At 43.5% G+C, this 14,786-nt stretch overlaps 5 protein-coding genes across 7 annotated transcripts in view; 4 read left to right on the top strand and 1 right to left on the bottom strand.

The window, feature by feature from the left end:
• The window catches only part of LOC120455828 (flotillin-2), an 89,707-nt gene that overhangs the window by 6,390 nt on the left and 68,531 nt on the right, over positions 1–14,786 (bottom strand). For 2 of the 3 annotated variants that reach the window (XM_039642293.2, XM_039642294.2), the window contains exons 3-4: positions 1,364–1,551; positions 72–110 (exon numbers count right to left, since the gene is read on the bottom strand). In XM_039642293.2, coding sequence (XP_039498227.1) covers positions 72–110; positions 1,364–1,551 — 227 coding nt within the window. The remainder of the gene's footprint in view (positions 1–71; positions 111–1,363; positions 1,552–14,786) is intronic. The other variant, XM_044006581.1, reaches the window with a different exon arrangement.
• LOC120455822 (glucose dehydrogenase [FAD, quinone]) lies at positions 2,293–6,366 on the top strand. Its single transcript, XM_039642286.1, has 3 exons — positions 2,293–2,465; positions 4,003–4,476; positions 4,539–6,366. Exons 2-3 carry the CDS (start codon positions 4,095–4,097, stop codon positions 6,035–6,037), a joined length of 1,881 nt encoding a protein of 626 aa, XP_039498220.1. The 5' UTR covers positions 2,293–2,465; positions 4,003–4,094; the 3' UTR covers positions 6,038–6,366.
• On the top strand, positions 6,832–8,855 carry LOC120455818 (glucose dehydrogenase [FAD, quinone]). The gene has a single exon (XM_039642283.1). It carries the CDS (start codon positions 6,876–6,878, stop codon positions 8,853–8,855), a length of 1,980 nt encoding a protein of 659 aa, XP_039498217.1. The 5' UTR covers positions 6,832–6,875.
• Positions 10,269–12,286, top strand: LOC120455821 (glucose dehydrogenase [FAD, quinone]). The gene is made up of 2 exons (XM_039642285.1): positions 10,269–10,895; positions 10,950–12,286. Exons 1-2 carry the CDS (start codon positions 10,276–10,278, stop codon positions 12,229–12,231), a joined length of 1,902 nt encoding a protein of 633 aa, XP_039498219.1. The 5' UTR covers positions 10,269–10,275; the 3' UTR covers positions 12,232–12,286.
• Positions 13,110–14,616, top strand: LOC120455832. The gene is made up of 2 exons (XM_039642301.2): positions 13,110–13,409; positions 13,673–14,616. Exons 1-2 carry the CDS (start codon positions 13,118–13,120, stop codon positions 13,786–13,788), a joined length of 408 nt encoding a protein of 135 aa, XP_039498235.1. The 5' UTR covers positions 13,110–13,117; the 3' UTR covers positions 13,789–14,616.

The raw sequence follows: 14,786 nt of genomic DNA, 5'->3' as shown, positions 1-14,786 counted from the left end.
GTAGAAGGACAAAAAACCAACATGAATCGAACCCAGGATGTTAAATTAAATAAATGCAATCATAAACATACCTCGTCGTTATGATAATCGGTTTGCTTATACGAAGATGACTGTAAAATCGAATGAAGATAATTAAGTAATGGAACAACATTTTGAAACATGCTATTCTTTAGTCATTAAATCGATTTAAATTGCGATCAACTGGAAAGTGAAGTGCACTTTATGATGCTGCATTTACTGAAATTTGTGATCATACAATTGAAGTGTGTTAATATGATATCTATAAATGGAAAAATAGTTTTGAAGACAATTGGTACTATTACTTAGAAAGTTTTTAAGTTTTTTAAGTACTGGATAGTATAGATATTTCACAGGAATGAGTTGTAGATCAAAAGATCCCGAAAACCAGTAAACAGATGATTTAATAATCGAATGGCTAAGCCTCCGAATGATCACATATGTATGTTAGTCTTAAATATTTTGACAAAAAACAGAAAACATAAACTTTTGTTGTAAAATAAACCTATTAATAGATTAACTTATAGACAAAACAGAATAAAGTGATGTGAATGAAATCGAATTGTAAATAATACATGATATCGTCCGGATCACGAACATGTCTAAAAGTCAAGTAAAAAGTCGCTGTTCAGTCACAGAACTGTCCAACACAGCCAGCAATCCAGATATAAATCTATTTTACAAATTCAACATAATGAAATATAATATTACGATCTAAAATCAAAAAGTTGTATATATCGATCAAGAAATCAACGAGGAAACTAATCAATACCGAAAGTAAAAAGTTTGTAACGAGTGCCGAAAACGGGAACAAACAGGCGGGGTGTTCGATGAGTTCTACGTGGAGATCTACGGCTATAACTAGGACTACGTGAGAAGATCGCCGGGATGGGTGATCGCAACTTACTTGGCGGTGGTCAGATTGAGAGCACTTGCTAGGCTAAATATGCATTCGATGTGAATGGAGATTAGGTTACTTGGGAATCGGGCGGGAAATGTTAAAAACAAAGAGCCAAACATTTTTTTGGATTAAAAGAGGTTCAGAAAGGATCGATCATTCATGTATGTATGCATATATATGTATATATATAGATATGTATAAACGGGTGCAGGCAGGATAGCAACTCGCTACTTTCGGCACTCTAATTGGCTAAGTATATGTATATTGGGACGTTAACAAACCAACAAATCTTGCATACTGAAGTCAAAAACTGAAATTCGGGCAAGCTTCAATCACTTTCGCTCAGATTTGGGGGTGCAGAAGAGAAAAGGGTGGCCAGAATACCCACAAACGAGCGGAGATCGGTTGAACTTAGCTATATGGCTATATAGCTACGGATCGTACCTTCATGATCTTGCATTGGGCCACTCCGGTCACCGTTAGGGGAACACCCTGCGACGTCTCCACGTTCTCGCACATCGGATTCAGGGTCATCACATTGAGGGACAGTCGCTGGACATCGGTCACCAGCCACCACGCCCACGCCCAGCCGCCCACAATCGTGCGCTTCTTGGTCGATCCACAGCAGCCACCTGGAAAAGTGATAATAGTTAATAATCAGTCTGATAGCATTTCCAGTTTTTGAGTAAATGTACAACAACAACTTTCTGTATGTAATGCTTTGCTTTCATATATTACGTTTGAAGTATGTATGTAACTTAAGAAAGAGTGAAGTAACCATTAGTTAGCATCTTTAGCATCTTCAACATTTTTTTTTTGTATTTTTTTTGTAGGTATAAAGGTCCAACTTTTCCTTTGCCAACCACCCCATTTGGCTGACGTCACACGCACACACAGTGACCCACAAAAAGGTGTTGCCACCAGGCACGCCACCTTTTGAAGATCGTGGAGCTTTTGGCATTTGGCCGGTCGGTCTGTTGTCCAAACAGTAAGAGTGAAAGCATTTCGCTGAACCGGGTGTTTCTTTCTGTTGGTATGTGTGTGTTGGCTACGTGCCGGCAAACACGTCACAAAGTCCGTAACTCCATCGATATACTATCTATGTACACACATGTCCAGCCAAAAAGCAGGAAGTGTAATATTCATAGCTGCATTGTCCATTTAGAGTTGAGAAAAAAAAAGTAACGGTTCCCCTGGCCAAAAGGGCGCACTCTCCAAAGAGCTTCGAACAACAGAAGAGTAGAGAGAGAGAGAGAGAGAGTGGGAGTTCGAGTTCGAAGAAGACCGGAGCGGAGGAGAGGAGAGGAGAGAGCACCTACCATCATCAATAGCAGTTTCTTCTTCGGCATTGCTGTCTTCAGTTACCAAGCGAACGTCTAAGCGCGAGGTCGTGTTTTGCAGCTCCGCCAAGGGAATTGTGACGAAAATCGCTTCGGAAGTGCGCACGCATGCGCAAAGCCAAAGAAAAGAAAGAAAGTGCGCACAAAAATATAAAAACAAACAAATCGCGCTACGCGAAGTCGAGAATTGTTATTTCGTTTCTCAAGTGAGTAAAACAAAAACAAAAAGCACGTCGAAAGAGAAGAGAGCGAAAAGAAGTGTGCCAAGCGCAAAAAAAAACGTACATATTCAAAAAAAAAAGAAATCAAAGTCAAATAAGAAGAATCGGGGCTCCGTAAAAGAATACGCACAGCAATTCTTCGACGCCTACGCAGAAGGTTTCTTCTTTCAACGAATGTGATTCATGCCGCTAGTTTACTGTTACGCATTTCACCGTGGCAACTAATTTGCTAATTTATTTAGCAGAATATTTTCATGTTGCATTTTAGTTTTTTTTAACAGTGGAGTTTTGTTGTTTTTTTTTTTATACCTTGAACTTGATCTGTGAGCACATTCAACTCTTACAACCTGTTTGCAACAACAACAAGCAACAGCAGGAACAACAGCAAGTTTTGTAATTGCCATTGACTAAAACAATAACAAAAAACGCAACATCAGTAACAGGCTCTAATAGTTACCAGACTTTGATTATGCAAAGATTGGCAAGAGAAAATGCATTTCCTCACTCTCTTGGCTTCAACTCACTGATAAGGTTAATAAGGAAAATTGCATGTGTCCTGGTGATAAAGGAAATGATTTTCCGCCACTTCAAAGATATTCAAATATTTCAATTGAAAATTCAGTACAATTTTGAGGCTTTAAATACTTTGCCTGTCATTACACAACACATAGTTTTCTAGCAAGGGCAGTTTATGCTAGGGAAGTACCACTGTACCCAAGCAAACTGGTTGCAAGTGAGAGGACTACGTGTGAGTGAACGTGTTAGGGAATTTGTGAGTGTGCATCACAATTGTTGCATGCGGCTCGACCGGGAGTGAAAAGTTGCTAGCTGCTGCTTTTTTTTTCAGTTTTTTTTATAACAATTGTTTTTGTATCGCTGCCCAGTAAAGTTTTATAATAGAGTGGGAGATTTCACTTTTATGCGGGAGGCCCCCTTCCCAAAACAATCCATTCCACTTATTTACATTCCGAAACTCTGGGTGCAACACGTGACGCGTGATTTTGGAAAAATCAGATAAAATATCACTGGGAGAAATAGTTAAGCTTGATGGCAAAGTACAACTTTGATGTACAGTACAAACTGTAGACCAATATATAGGCGGAAATGTATGTCGTTCGGTGCAAAATGTCGAGGGAAATCCACGTAGTAACGAAGCGCATCACAACAGATAATGTAGTACTAGAAATTATCCAGAGTAGAAATCAGAATGCGATATAAAAATTTTAAACAATTAACATTACTCATTGGTTACCTAGATTTACCATATCGATCACGATCATCTTGGATCGTAATACTTCACAGAGTTGAGGGAATCCAGCCAAATGCACGCATAACAAATGCAAGTTACGAAATCGACGCGATACGATCGTGATCAAAATATTGAGTATGAAAATCGCACCCTATAACCCGATTACATACGAAATGTCAGTGCTACTTTTCATGACATGTGCCCACTTCTTTTTTCACCCATTCCCTTAAAACTCACTTCTTTAACCCAAAAATAATGTAATTGTTATTGCAGCCACGTACCAGCTAAAATCGGTGACCTATATCTATATATACATAAAGTAGACACCCCCTAACTGAATCTAAAATCGGATCCCGACCCAGAAAATGAGCTCGGCGATCGTTGGAGCCGCCTCGGCCATTGGAGGAGCAGTGACGGCGGCCACCAGCAACAGTTGGTTCATCCCGATGCTGATGGCAGCGGTGGCCTATTTCCAGTACGAGGAGATCATCGATCCGGAATCGAAGCCCAGCGATGTGGGCGGCGACGACATCCTCGACCATTATGACTTTATAGTGATAGGCGCCGGATCGGCGGGCGCCGTGGTAGCGAATCGATTGACGGAGGTGGAGAACTGGAATGTACTTTTGCTGGAGGCCGGTGGCGATGAAACGGAACTCACGGACGTCCCTTTGATGGCTGGCTATCTGCAGCTGTCCAAGATTGACTGGCAGTACAAGACGGAACCATCGGGTACATCGTGTTTGGGTAAGTCTATCTATGGAGTAAATGTCGCTAACTTAGTTGGCTAACTATCTAATATTTTTCAGCAATGCAAGGAGGTCGCTGCAATTGGCCCAGGGGCAAGGTTCTTGGCGGAAGCTCAGTGCTCAACTATATGTTGTATCTGCGAGGATCCAAGCATGACTACGACAACTGGGAGGCCATGGGCAATCCCAGTTGGTCGTATCGCGATGCGCTGTACTATTTCAAGAAGTCGGAGGATAACACCAATCAGTATCTGGCCAATACGCCCTATCATGCCACCGGTGGTTATCTCACAGTTGGTGAGGCCCCCTATCACACACCACTGGCGGCCAGTTTTGTGGAGGCCGGCGTGGAGATGGGCTACGAGAATCGGGATTTGAATGGTGAGAAGATGACCGGATTTATGATTGCCCAGGGAACAACACGACGCGGATCGCGATGCTCCACATCGAAGGCTTTCCTCAGACCGGCAAGATTACGTCCCAATTTGCATATCTCCATGAACTCACATGTCACCCGCATCATGATCGATCCCGTGACGAAACTAGCCTTCGGCGTGGAGTTTGTTAAGGATCAGAAGCTCTACCATGTGAGGGCCACCAAGGAGGTGGTGCTATCCGGTGGATCGGTCAATAGTCCGCAACTGCTGATGCTGAGCGGCGTGGGTCCGCGCAAGGAGTTGGCCAAACATCGAATACCGCTCATCAAGGAACTGAGCGTGGGTGAAAACCTGCAGGATCACATTGGTCTGGGCGGTCTGACATTCCTGGTGAATCAGCCCGTATCCATTGTGGAGAATCGTTTCCACACCATGTCAACTGTACTGCAATACGCTGTATTTGGCCAGGGTCCATTAACCATACTGGGCGGAGTGGAGGGTTTGGCCTATGTGAACACCAAGTACGCCAATAGCTCCATGGACTGGCCAGATATTGAGTTCCATTTTGTCTCCGGATCAACGAACTCGGACGGAGGATCGCAACTGCGAAAGGCGCATGGTTTAACTGATGCCTTCTACAGAGCCGTCTTCGAACCGATCAACAATCGAGACGCCTGGAGCATAATACCCATGTTGCTGCGACCGCGGAGCGTGGGAAGTATTCGGCTGAGGAGTGGAAACCCCTTCGATTACCCCTATATCTTTCCCAACTATCTGACGGATGACTTCGATATGAAGACCCTGATCGAGGGCGTGAAGATAGCGGTGGCGTTATCGCGAACGAAAGCCATGCAGCGATTTGGGTCAAGAATTTCGAGCATCCGCTGGCCGGGATGCGAACAAGTACCACTCTTCACCGACGCCTTTTGGGAATGCATGGTCAGGCGGTATACGTCCACCATCTATCACCCGGTGGGCACCTGCAAGATGGGTCCCTACTGGGACAAGGATGCGGTGGTGGACGCCAAACTGAGGGTCTACGGTATCCGAGGACTGCGCGTCATTGATGCCAGTATTATGCCCAAGTTGGTGTCCGCCAATACGAATGCGCCGGTGATTATGATCGCCGAGAAGGGCAGCGATATGATCAAGGAGTTCTGGATCAAGAACACTATCGTCTGAACGAAACTTACTTTTTAGAGTAGATAGAGTATCGTTTTCTAGAGCTGATTACTTAATAATCAGCTTAGAAAAACTGTGTTTTATCCATTGAATGTCTGAATGTGTGCTAAACGTGAATGTTTAAATGTTTGAACTGAGTTTGATAGCCTGTGAGTGTTAAGATTAAGTGTGAGTTGTGTAAATGGTTTAGAAATAAAGCCCCAGCTGATGACCCATCCGAAAATATTTAATTAAACTCGAATCGTCCCTCATTTTTTTTGAAGTATCTTGTAAGCACGCCCCTGTATTTATTTTAATAATATGTGAACGCAATAAACAATGAAAATAAAGTTTTTGTTAAATTGGTCAGGGAATATGGACTACTTTTCGCCCAAATTTCAGTTATCAGAAGGTATATTACTTTATAGCTTTGACGCTATCAATAATTGCTTGTTAAAACACGATTCGATAATTGGAGCACTCAAGATAAGTTACTAATATTGTTTAATTACCCAAAATATAATCTGGTGGCAAGAGCTTTTTTTCATTGTACTACAAGTATATGTACATAGCTGTAATAAAGACTCCTATACTAGTTAACTTTCTTAACGGCGCCACCTGTTGGCCGGGGCCTGAAGCTCAGGGCAATAAATATATATGGGCTTGAAATTGCATTTGTTTGCTTTCGTATTTTTATGGCCGGCAAACAGAAAGCAGCACGAAATATTAAATAAATGCGGGCAGAGTATACGTATATTTCGGTTCATATGGTTATCGTGCGCGACATTCTTTTAATTGTGCCCGAAATGCCGTGCCATACGGATCGCTCACTTACATTAGTGGTTCAAATCAGTTTAAAATGGGCCATCAGCGCGTACACAAACCGCGCACAGCGGAGACCAGAACCCTTCAGCTTCATAGGAGTTTGTGGCCGCTGTTGATCCTGTTTATTGGGTGCAGTACGCGTACCTCAGTTGTGGCCCAATTGTTTTCGGTGGATAGCAGTGGCCTGGGCATTTCACTGATGCAATCGGTGGCCATGGCTCTGAATGCGTCCAGTCTCGCGCTGGCCAACAACACTGCCTGGCCGCTGCAGCACGAGCCGCCGGAGGATCGGTCGGAGATCGAGCAGTATGACTATATAGTGGTGGGTGCAGGAAGTGCCGGTGCCATTGTGGCCAGTCGATTGAGTGAGCTGTGCCAGGTGAAGGTGCTGCTGCTGGAGGAGGGCCAATTACCGCCGCTGGAATCGGAGATCTTTAGCCTGACCGCTGCACTGCATCATGACGAGCGGTACATGTACCTGGAGGAAGCTGTGCCCAATCCGCAATGCTGCCAGGCAATGGCATCCACGCACGGTTGCGTTTGGTGGCATGGACGCATGATGGGCGGCGGTGGCGCCATCAATGGCAACATCTACATACCCGGCAGTCGGGATAACTTCAGACGCTGGAATTCAACGGGCTGGGATTGGACGCAGGTCCAGAAGAGCTACTCTCGCCTGCAGCAGCGCCTGAATCCCTCCTACCTTCAACCGAATAGGCTCAACTTGAAGTTGGCCAACCTCATATACGCCGGCTCTGCCGAACTGGGTGTACCTCGGATGAAACAGCCCTTGATAGCGGGTGCTACATTCGGTTACACCCATCATGTCCCCGTGACCGTCAACCAAGGACGAAGGGCCAGCAGCGGTCGTTTGTATCTGGCCAATGATCAAGTTAATAGAAGGGGTAACCTAAAGGTAATCCGAGGAGCACAAGTTCAGAAGGTGCTACTCAATGCAGACGGAACCCAAGCAACTGGAGTGATTTATACCGTAAATGGTATGGAACACATGGCGATAGCCTCAGGAGAAGTTGTCCTCAGTGCAGGAACCCTCAATTCCGCCAAGTTGCTTCTGCTTTCGGGCATCGGTCCGCGGGAGGAGCTACAACGATGGAACATAACTACGTACCAGGACCTGCCAGTGGGTCGAAATCTACAAGATCACGGCATGATGCCGTTGTTCCTGCTCTTCGGTTCGAATTGTGCCGTCAACAGTACACGGGATCCCACCGAGGATCCCTATGCGCCCGTATCTGTCGCACAGTATCTTCTGGATAATCAGAAGGGTCCTTTGGCCAGTGGCTTCTACATGATGGGCTACATCAATTCGAGTGCGCCCAGCAGCAGTCGCGGTGAACCCGATCTGCATGTGGTGGCCCACACACTATTGCCCAAAGGAAGCACCGGAAGCTTTGGCTATTTGGGCTTTCGCCCGGAATTGGTTCAGGCTCAGCAGGATATCTTGCAGGAAGCCGATCTACTGCAAGTTATGGGCTCCCTATTGCGTCCCCATTCGCAGGGAAGAGTGCGTCTATCGAGCAAGAACTCCACCGATCAGGCAAAGATCGAAAACCATTATGGCGAGGCTCTGGAGGATCAGCAGACGCTACTCCGCTATGTGCGATATATTCAGAAGCTGAGCAATACCCGATCTTTTCGTCGATGTGGTCTACGACTTTGGCTGCCGCCCCTCGCCGAATGCGATGTATTAGCTCCCGATTCCGATGACTACTGGTTGTGTTACATCACATACTTCTATGTGGGTGCCTGGCATTCCGTGGGCACTTGTCGCATGGCTCCGAGGAAGGAGGGAAATTCTGGGGAGGATGGAGGCGTGGTGGACGAAAGATTGCGAGTTCACGGGGTCAAGGGTCTTCGTGTGGTGGATGCCAGCATTATGCCGGAATTGCCAGCGGGCAATACGAATGGACCCGCCATGATGATTGGCGAAAAGGGGGCACAAATGATTCTCGACGATCGGGAGGCTAATAACGAGGTGGTCCAGGAATGCTGAATTCTTATAATATGTATTATAACGTTAAGAACACTTCAAATGAGTTTGGACACATTTGTATTAAATTTTAAAGAATTAATTTTTTTTGTTTATTTTTGTTTTTTTTTCATCATCAAATATTGAAAAACGATTTTTGGCAAAAATGCATTATTTACGGTTGGTATTTTTGGTATAACTTGGCTAAAAATGGTCAAAAAGTTAAAAGAATTGCATTTTTGTACTCCTAATTACGAATACTAACCAAACATATCACTTTTTGACCGGCTTTGTTAAAATAATTTTTGGCCAAATTTTCGCATTTTTTGTAAGGGGTAACATCATCAAAAATTGGAAAAAATGTGAATAACATAAACAAATTTTTTGAAAACACAGTTCGATGGGAAATTTAATTACGAAGTCAACGAGGTATTACATTTCATATTCGGACCAATATTTTGAATGTTCTGATCAAAATACTGATATTTATAGTCGCAAAAAACAGAAAAACGATATTCGGCATTTCGCAATAGTTCAAAACCATCATCGGAAATTGCAAAAAATGTGAAAAAAATTTAATCTTTTTCTGAAAACACAGTTCGATTGGAAATTTAATTACGAGCTCAATGAGGTATGACATTCCACATTTGGAGCAATGTTTCGAATGTTCTGATCAAAATACTGATTTGATAGTACGAAAATTCTTGTGGTAAAATATATCTATTCTTACCAAAAATGATTGCTGTTTTCGGCTTCTGATCTACACTAACATTTTTTGCGCACATGCAATGGTAATTTGATTCTCATTAATAATATTTAGATCTTGGAGTAAAGGTTAAAGTCTGGTCAGCTTTTAAACCAATTGTAAATTGCTAATTAAATATACTTGTACAATTGGTCACATGAACAAGCATTTTTTAATTGCTTAAATGCGAAACTCAGTTGCCTTTCAATACACGAGTTTATGATCTTCGCGCTTATCGCATTTTCCGCTTTTTGTTTTCATTTTTTGAATGCTGTTTTCTTTTGGTCAGCCCATTTGTTTATGGTCGTGCTGGGGGTAAAGCAATAAGACTGGTCTATAAATAATATCCATTGTTTTGTATCAAGACGTTATATACATATATTATATTCCTTTTGTGATTGAGATGATAATAAGAAGATAATGCCACATTTAACAATGCAGTTTACAGATTTTATGGTAAAAAAAAACTTTAATTAAGGTAGAATTTCTGTGTTTGCTATTTTCTTTTGCAGACGAGTGTTCTCCATGGAGTAACTGGGATTGCAGAAGTCAGTGTTTTGCATACTGGTCAATGCACTCACAGAAATAATGTATTTTGGTGGATCAGCAAAATTGAATTTAGCTAGAATCAGCAGTTTCGCTGGAGTATAGAAAAATAGTACCGCCGAAACTCAGTCAGTCAGTCAGTGTATTTTCACGATGTCGGCGATCAACACGTTTGTGGCCATGTGGCGGTTTTTACTGACCCTCGGCCCCTCGGCCATGATCATCCTGCTCCTGAACAGAGGAATCCTGGATCAACGGCCGGATATTGTGGATGAGCAGCATCGCGTTCGCTCCATACATATCGAAGATCTTCGTGAATCCTACGATTTTATAGTCATTGGCGGCGGTTCGGCGGGTTGTGTTTTAGCCGCCAGACTCTCGGAGAATCCGGAATGGAGTGTACTGCTGTTGGAAGCTGGAGGGGATGAGCCACTGCTCATCGATTTGCCGCAATTGTATCCGGTGTTCCAGCGAAGCCCGTGGGACTGGAAGTACGTGACCGAACCATCGGATCGATACTGCTTGGCCATGGAGGATCAACGCTGCTTTTGGCCAAGGGCCAAAGTTTTGGGCGGATGCAGTTCCATCAATGCCATGATGTATATACGCGGCAATAGGCGGGACTACGATCACTGGGCGGAATTGGGAAATCCAGGCTGGAACTATGCCAATGTACTGCACTATTTTCGCAAGCTGGAGGACATGAGGGTGCCCGGATTCGAACATAGTCCCTACCATGGACATGGTGGACCCATTTCCGTTGAAAGATATAGGTGAGTTGCAAATACCACTGAGAAAACGCAGTTTTCAACGGCATTTCTTTCTAGATTTCCCTCGCCGCTGTTGGACATTTTCATGAGGGCCGCCCAACAGCTGGGCATGGTTAATGCCGAGGGCGATTTCAATGGTCGATCTCAGACAGGATTCGCTCCACCACATGGCAGCCTTCGCGATGGCCTGCGTTGCAGTGCCAATAAGGGATATATTCGACGCAGTTGGCAGCGTCCCAACTTGGATATCGTTCTCAAGGCCTTTGTGGAGCGCATTGTGATCGATCCGCAATCCCATCGAGCAATCGGCGTGATCTTCGAGTACGGCCTGCTGAAGCACACGGTCAGAGCGGACAGGGAGGTGATCCTGTCCGCTGGATCCTTGGCTAGTCCGCAACTGCTGATGGTCAGTGGTGTGGGGCCGCGGGATCAACTGGAACCACTTGGCATTCCGGTGGTGCAGCATTTACCCGGCGTGGGTGGCAATCTGCAGGATCACATCTCCACCTCGGGTGCTATCTACACATTCGACAGTGGACAAGATCGCCATCTGTCGTTCATTGTGCCCGAAATGATGAATGAGAAGGCGGTGGATGATTTTGTTCATGGTTCGGATAGCTTCTTCTACGCCATGCCCGTGAGTGAGGTGATGGGCTTCTTTAGCACTCGCTATCAGGATCCCCGATTGGATTGGCCAGATGTCCAGATCTTTATGGGCAGCTATGGCTATGGAGCCGATGGTGGAATGATTGGTCGCCGTGGAGCTGCCATTACATTGGACAACTTTGCGGAGGCATTCGAGCCGATGATCTATCAGGATTCATTTGTGATCGCCCCACTGGTGATGCGTCCACGCTCCAGGGGATATCTACAGTTACGCTCCGCCGATCCGAAAGTCCATCCACTCATCCATGCCAACTACTATGACGATCCGCACGACATGGCCGTAATGGTGGAGGGCCTGAAGTTGGCCCATCGTCTAGCACAAACGCCGGTGATGCAATCCCTAAATGCCACCATGAATATCTACGAGTGGCGCAATTGCCCGGAGGTGGAGTACCTCAGCGATGCCTTCTGGGAGTGCTTGGCCAGATTCTACTCCCAGACGATCTACCATCCGGTGGGCACCTGCAAGATGGCACCAGCTTCGGATCCCTCCGGTGTCGTAGATCCTCGATTGCGGGTCAGAGGAATGCGTGGATTGCGGGTCATCGATGCCAGTGTAATGCCCACCATTCCTACGGGTAATACGAATGCTCCGACTTTAATGCTGGCGGAAAGGGGAGCGGATATGATCAAGGAGGACTGGCGTCACTACAAAGATGGTGGTTGGGGTTAGCTATTCATTTCCTTTGTACTCTAATTTAAAGCAATAAAATAATGGCTAAACATAACAACTTAAACTTGCCACAATAAAAAGTGTGACTTGCGCAGTAAGACAACCTTTATACTCTACTTTTGCGATCATGAGAAGGTATTTATGGAAATGCTAGAAAAACTATGTATATTGCAACCTAGATAAGCCCTTCGAGAACAATTAAATGAAATGCATGCCTGGCTAATGGCACACATACGAGTGTGCCATTGAATTGTTTCATTTTTTCACTGGGAGTCAACGAATGCAGCCATTAGTGCGATTAGTAATCCATATATCAATTGAAACTAACCATATATAATGGAGTACCATTCATTGTTGTCATTCCGCAGGTCAGCTAATTTGCTTTGGTAATGATCTTGGCATTCATTTGACTCTGGTTGCACTTGGTTGCAGTTTGTTTCCCTTTTGCAATTCAATTCAATTCAATTCATTTCATTTCTCATTTATGTTGTACTCTCTGTTTTTAAGTGTGAGAACTTATATTCCAGCGTTCTGAACTTTCGCAATCTTGCGCAGTGATTACTTATGATTGTGTATTCCGGTATAGTTTTCGAGTGGAGAGCATATTAGTTTTGTGACTTATTAGTTTTAACAACAAATTCGTTAAGGATAAAACTATATTGCATATTTACTTTTTTTTGAATATAAATATTTTCTTTAAACGTTTTGTAGTGTAATTTCTATCTAATATTTTGTAGTTACAAGGAGTATCTTTAGGTTTCATTCATGATGTGGAAGCATTGTTCTCAATCGTTTTTGTCCGTAATTTATGAGCGGCCACTGAACTTAAATGGCAAATGGCAGCGCGAGCTTACGAGTTTTACCAGTTTCAGTGTCTCAGTGGGCCATGGCTTTGCTTTGGGCCGCAAATCGGAAGAGGTTTTCGAGACTTTTCATGCGAGTGCGCGGCAATTCAGCTGCTCAGTCCACGTCCGCCACTGCTCGCAAAATGACGCTCCAAATGCTGTGCCCCAAGTGCATCCTGCTCGTGGCGATGCTGCTCCTGCTGGACTCCAGTCTGGCCAGACCGCAGCAGTTCTTCCTCGCCGAGGATCTGACAACAGGAACGGGAACGGGAACGGGTACGGGTACGGGTTCCGGATTTGCAGATGATCGATTGCCCATCAACGATCCTTCGGGTAAGTGTTCACAACTTTCCAAAAAGGTAATCAAATCATGTTCAATCCCTTGAAGTACTAGTAATACCAATAGTTCTATACAGGAAGTTCAAGATATTTAGACATAGTTGCCAAAAGCATTGCTCCATAACCATTTAACCATTTGAACCATTTCTTTAAACTCAATCAAGTTGTTTGCTAAGTTTTGTTAAAGTTTAAGTTTTCCCATATTTACATAGCTTAAAGTTTAATTTTTCCTAAAGATCTACAATTTATCTTTATAGATCTGAGTGCTGGTTTGAATTTGGCGCCCGTCGGCAGTCTGATTGCGGCAGCAGCGAATGCCGTTCCCCCCGCCCCCGTTCAATTTATTCGCACGGCCATGAACAGCGGGCTCTGACCGCCAGGTGGCGCTAACCTGAATTCTGAAACACCCCAAATATAATTGTCTCTAATTTTTAAGCGCCTTTTTGGGCACCACTTGTAATTACTTTGTTAAGCTGCATTTTTTGTTTTGTTTTTTTTTTTTTGTTGAAATTTTTTGTATTAAGCTGTATTGCTTTGGTTTTGTTTGTGTCGAGTCAAGTGCTATAAATGACTTTATATACTCGTTTAATCTGGTTCTGACTTTTGCGGAGCGATAAAATGTGTGCAGTTTGGGACTCAGTTTTAAACGCTATTTCTGTTATCTAAATGTGTTATCATGGAAATCTCTGTCACGTTACTGCTTCTTTATCTAACTCGGTTGCAGCTCTTAAATGGCGAGCAATACCATTCAAAGATAGTAAAATTGGAGTGTTTAAGGTTTTGAAAACAATTTTGAGATGTGATTAAAATCTTGATTTGATTTTAGAAATATTAATTTTTCACACGTAAATTAGTATTACTACTTTGCTATAATATATTATCTCTATATGTTATGAAAATATGCCAATTGCATCCAGAATGCGTTTGCAATCAGAAAATATGCAATGTAATTGGAAGAAAGTAGAGCAAATAAGCGATAAACTCATTTCGATTACGATTCTGGTTCTCATCGTGATGATGCCGGATTCTCACACAGAAAAATATCCGTGCACCACTAACAATTACTTATAACGTCTAAGAATCTACTCTTTATAAATTAAAAAACAAAAAATTCCACTCGCTCAAAACACAAACAAAGAAGCTTTCGATAAGCACTAAAGTTAGTCTAAACTTTTTACAGTTTTCACATTGATAAAAGTTGTATAGAGCTGCTAGAGATATTTTTAAACAGTTTTTTAATTTTCGTTTGCTTTTATTAACGTTTTGTATTTTCTTCTTGTGCATTGAGAAATTAAATTATTCACCATTAAATGTATTTATTGTCTCTGCCGCTCTCTGCGACTGCTGACTGAGTCAATGTCCGCGGCGGCT

Source organism: Drosophila santomea, chromosome X, assembly GCF_016746245.2.
Source record: "Drosophila santomea strain STO CAGO 1482 chromosome X, Prin_Dsan_1.1, whole genome shotgun sequence".
In the NCBI taxonomy this organism is placed as follows: domain Eukaryota; kingdom Metazoa; phylum Arthropoda; class Insecta; order Diptera; family Drosophilidae; genus Drosophila; species Drosophila santomea.
The sequence above is the reverse complement of the archived record's forward strand: the minus strand, read 5'-3'. Positions and strand labels throughout refer to the sequence as shown.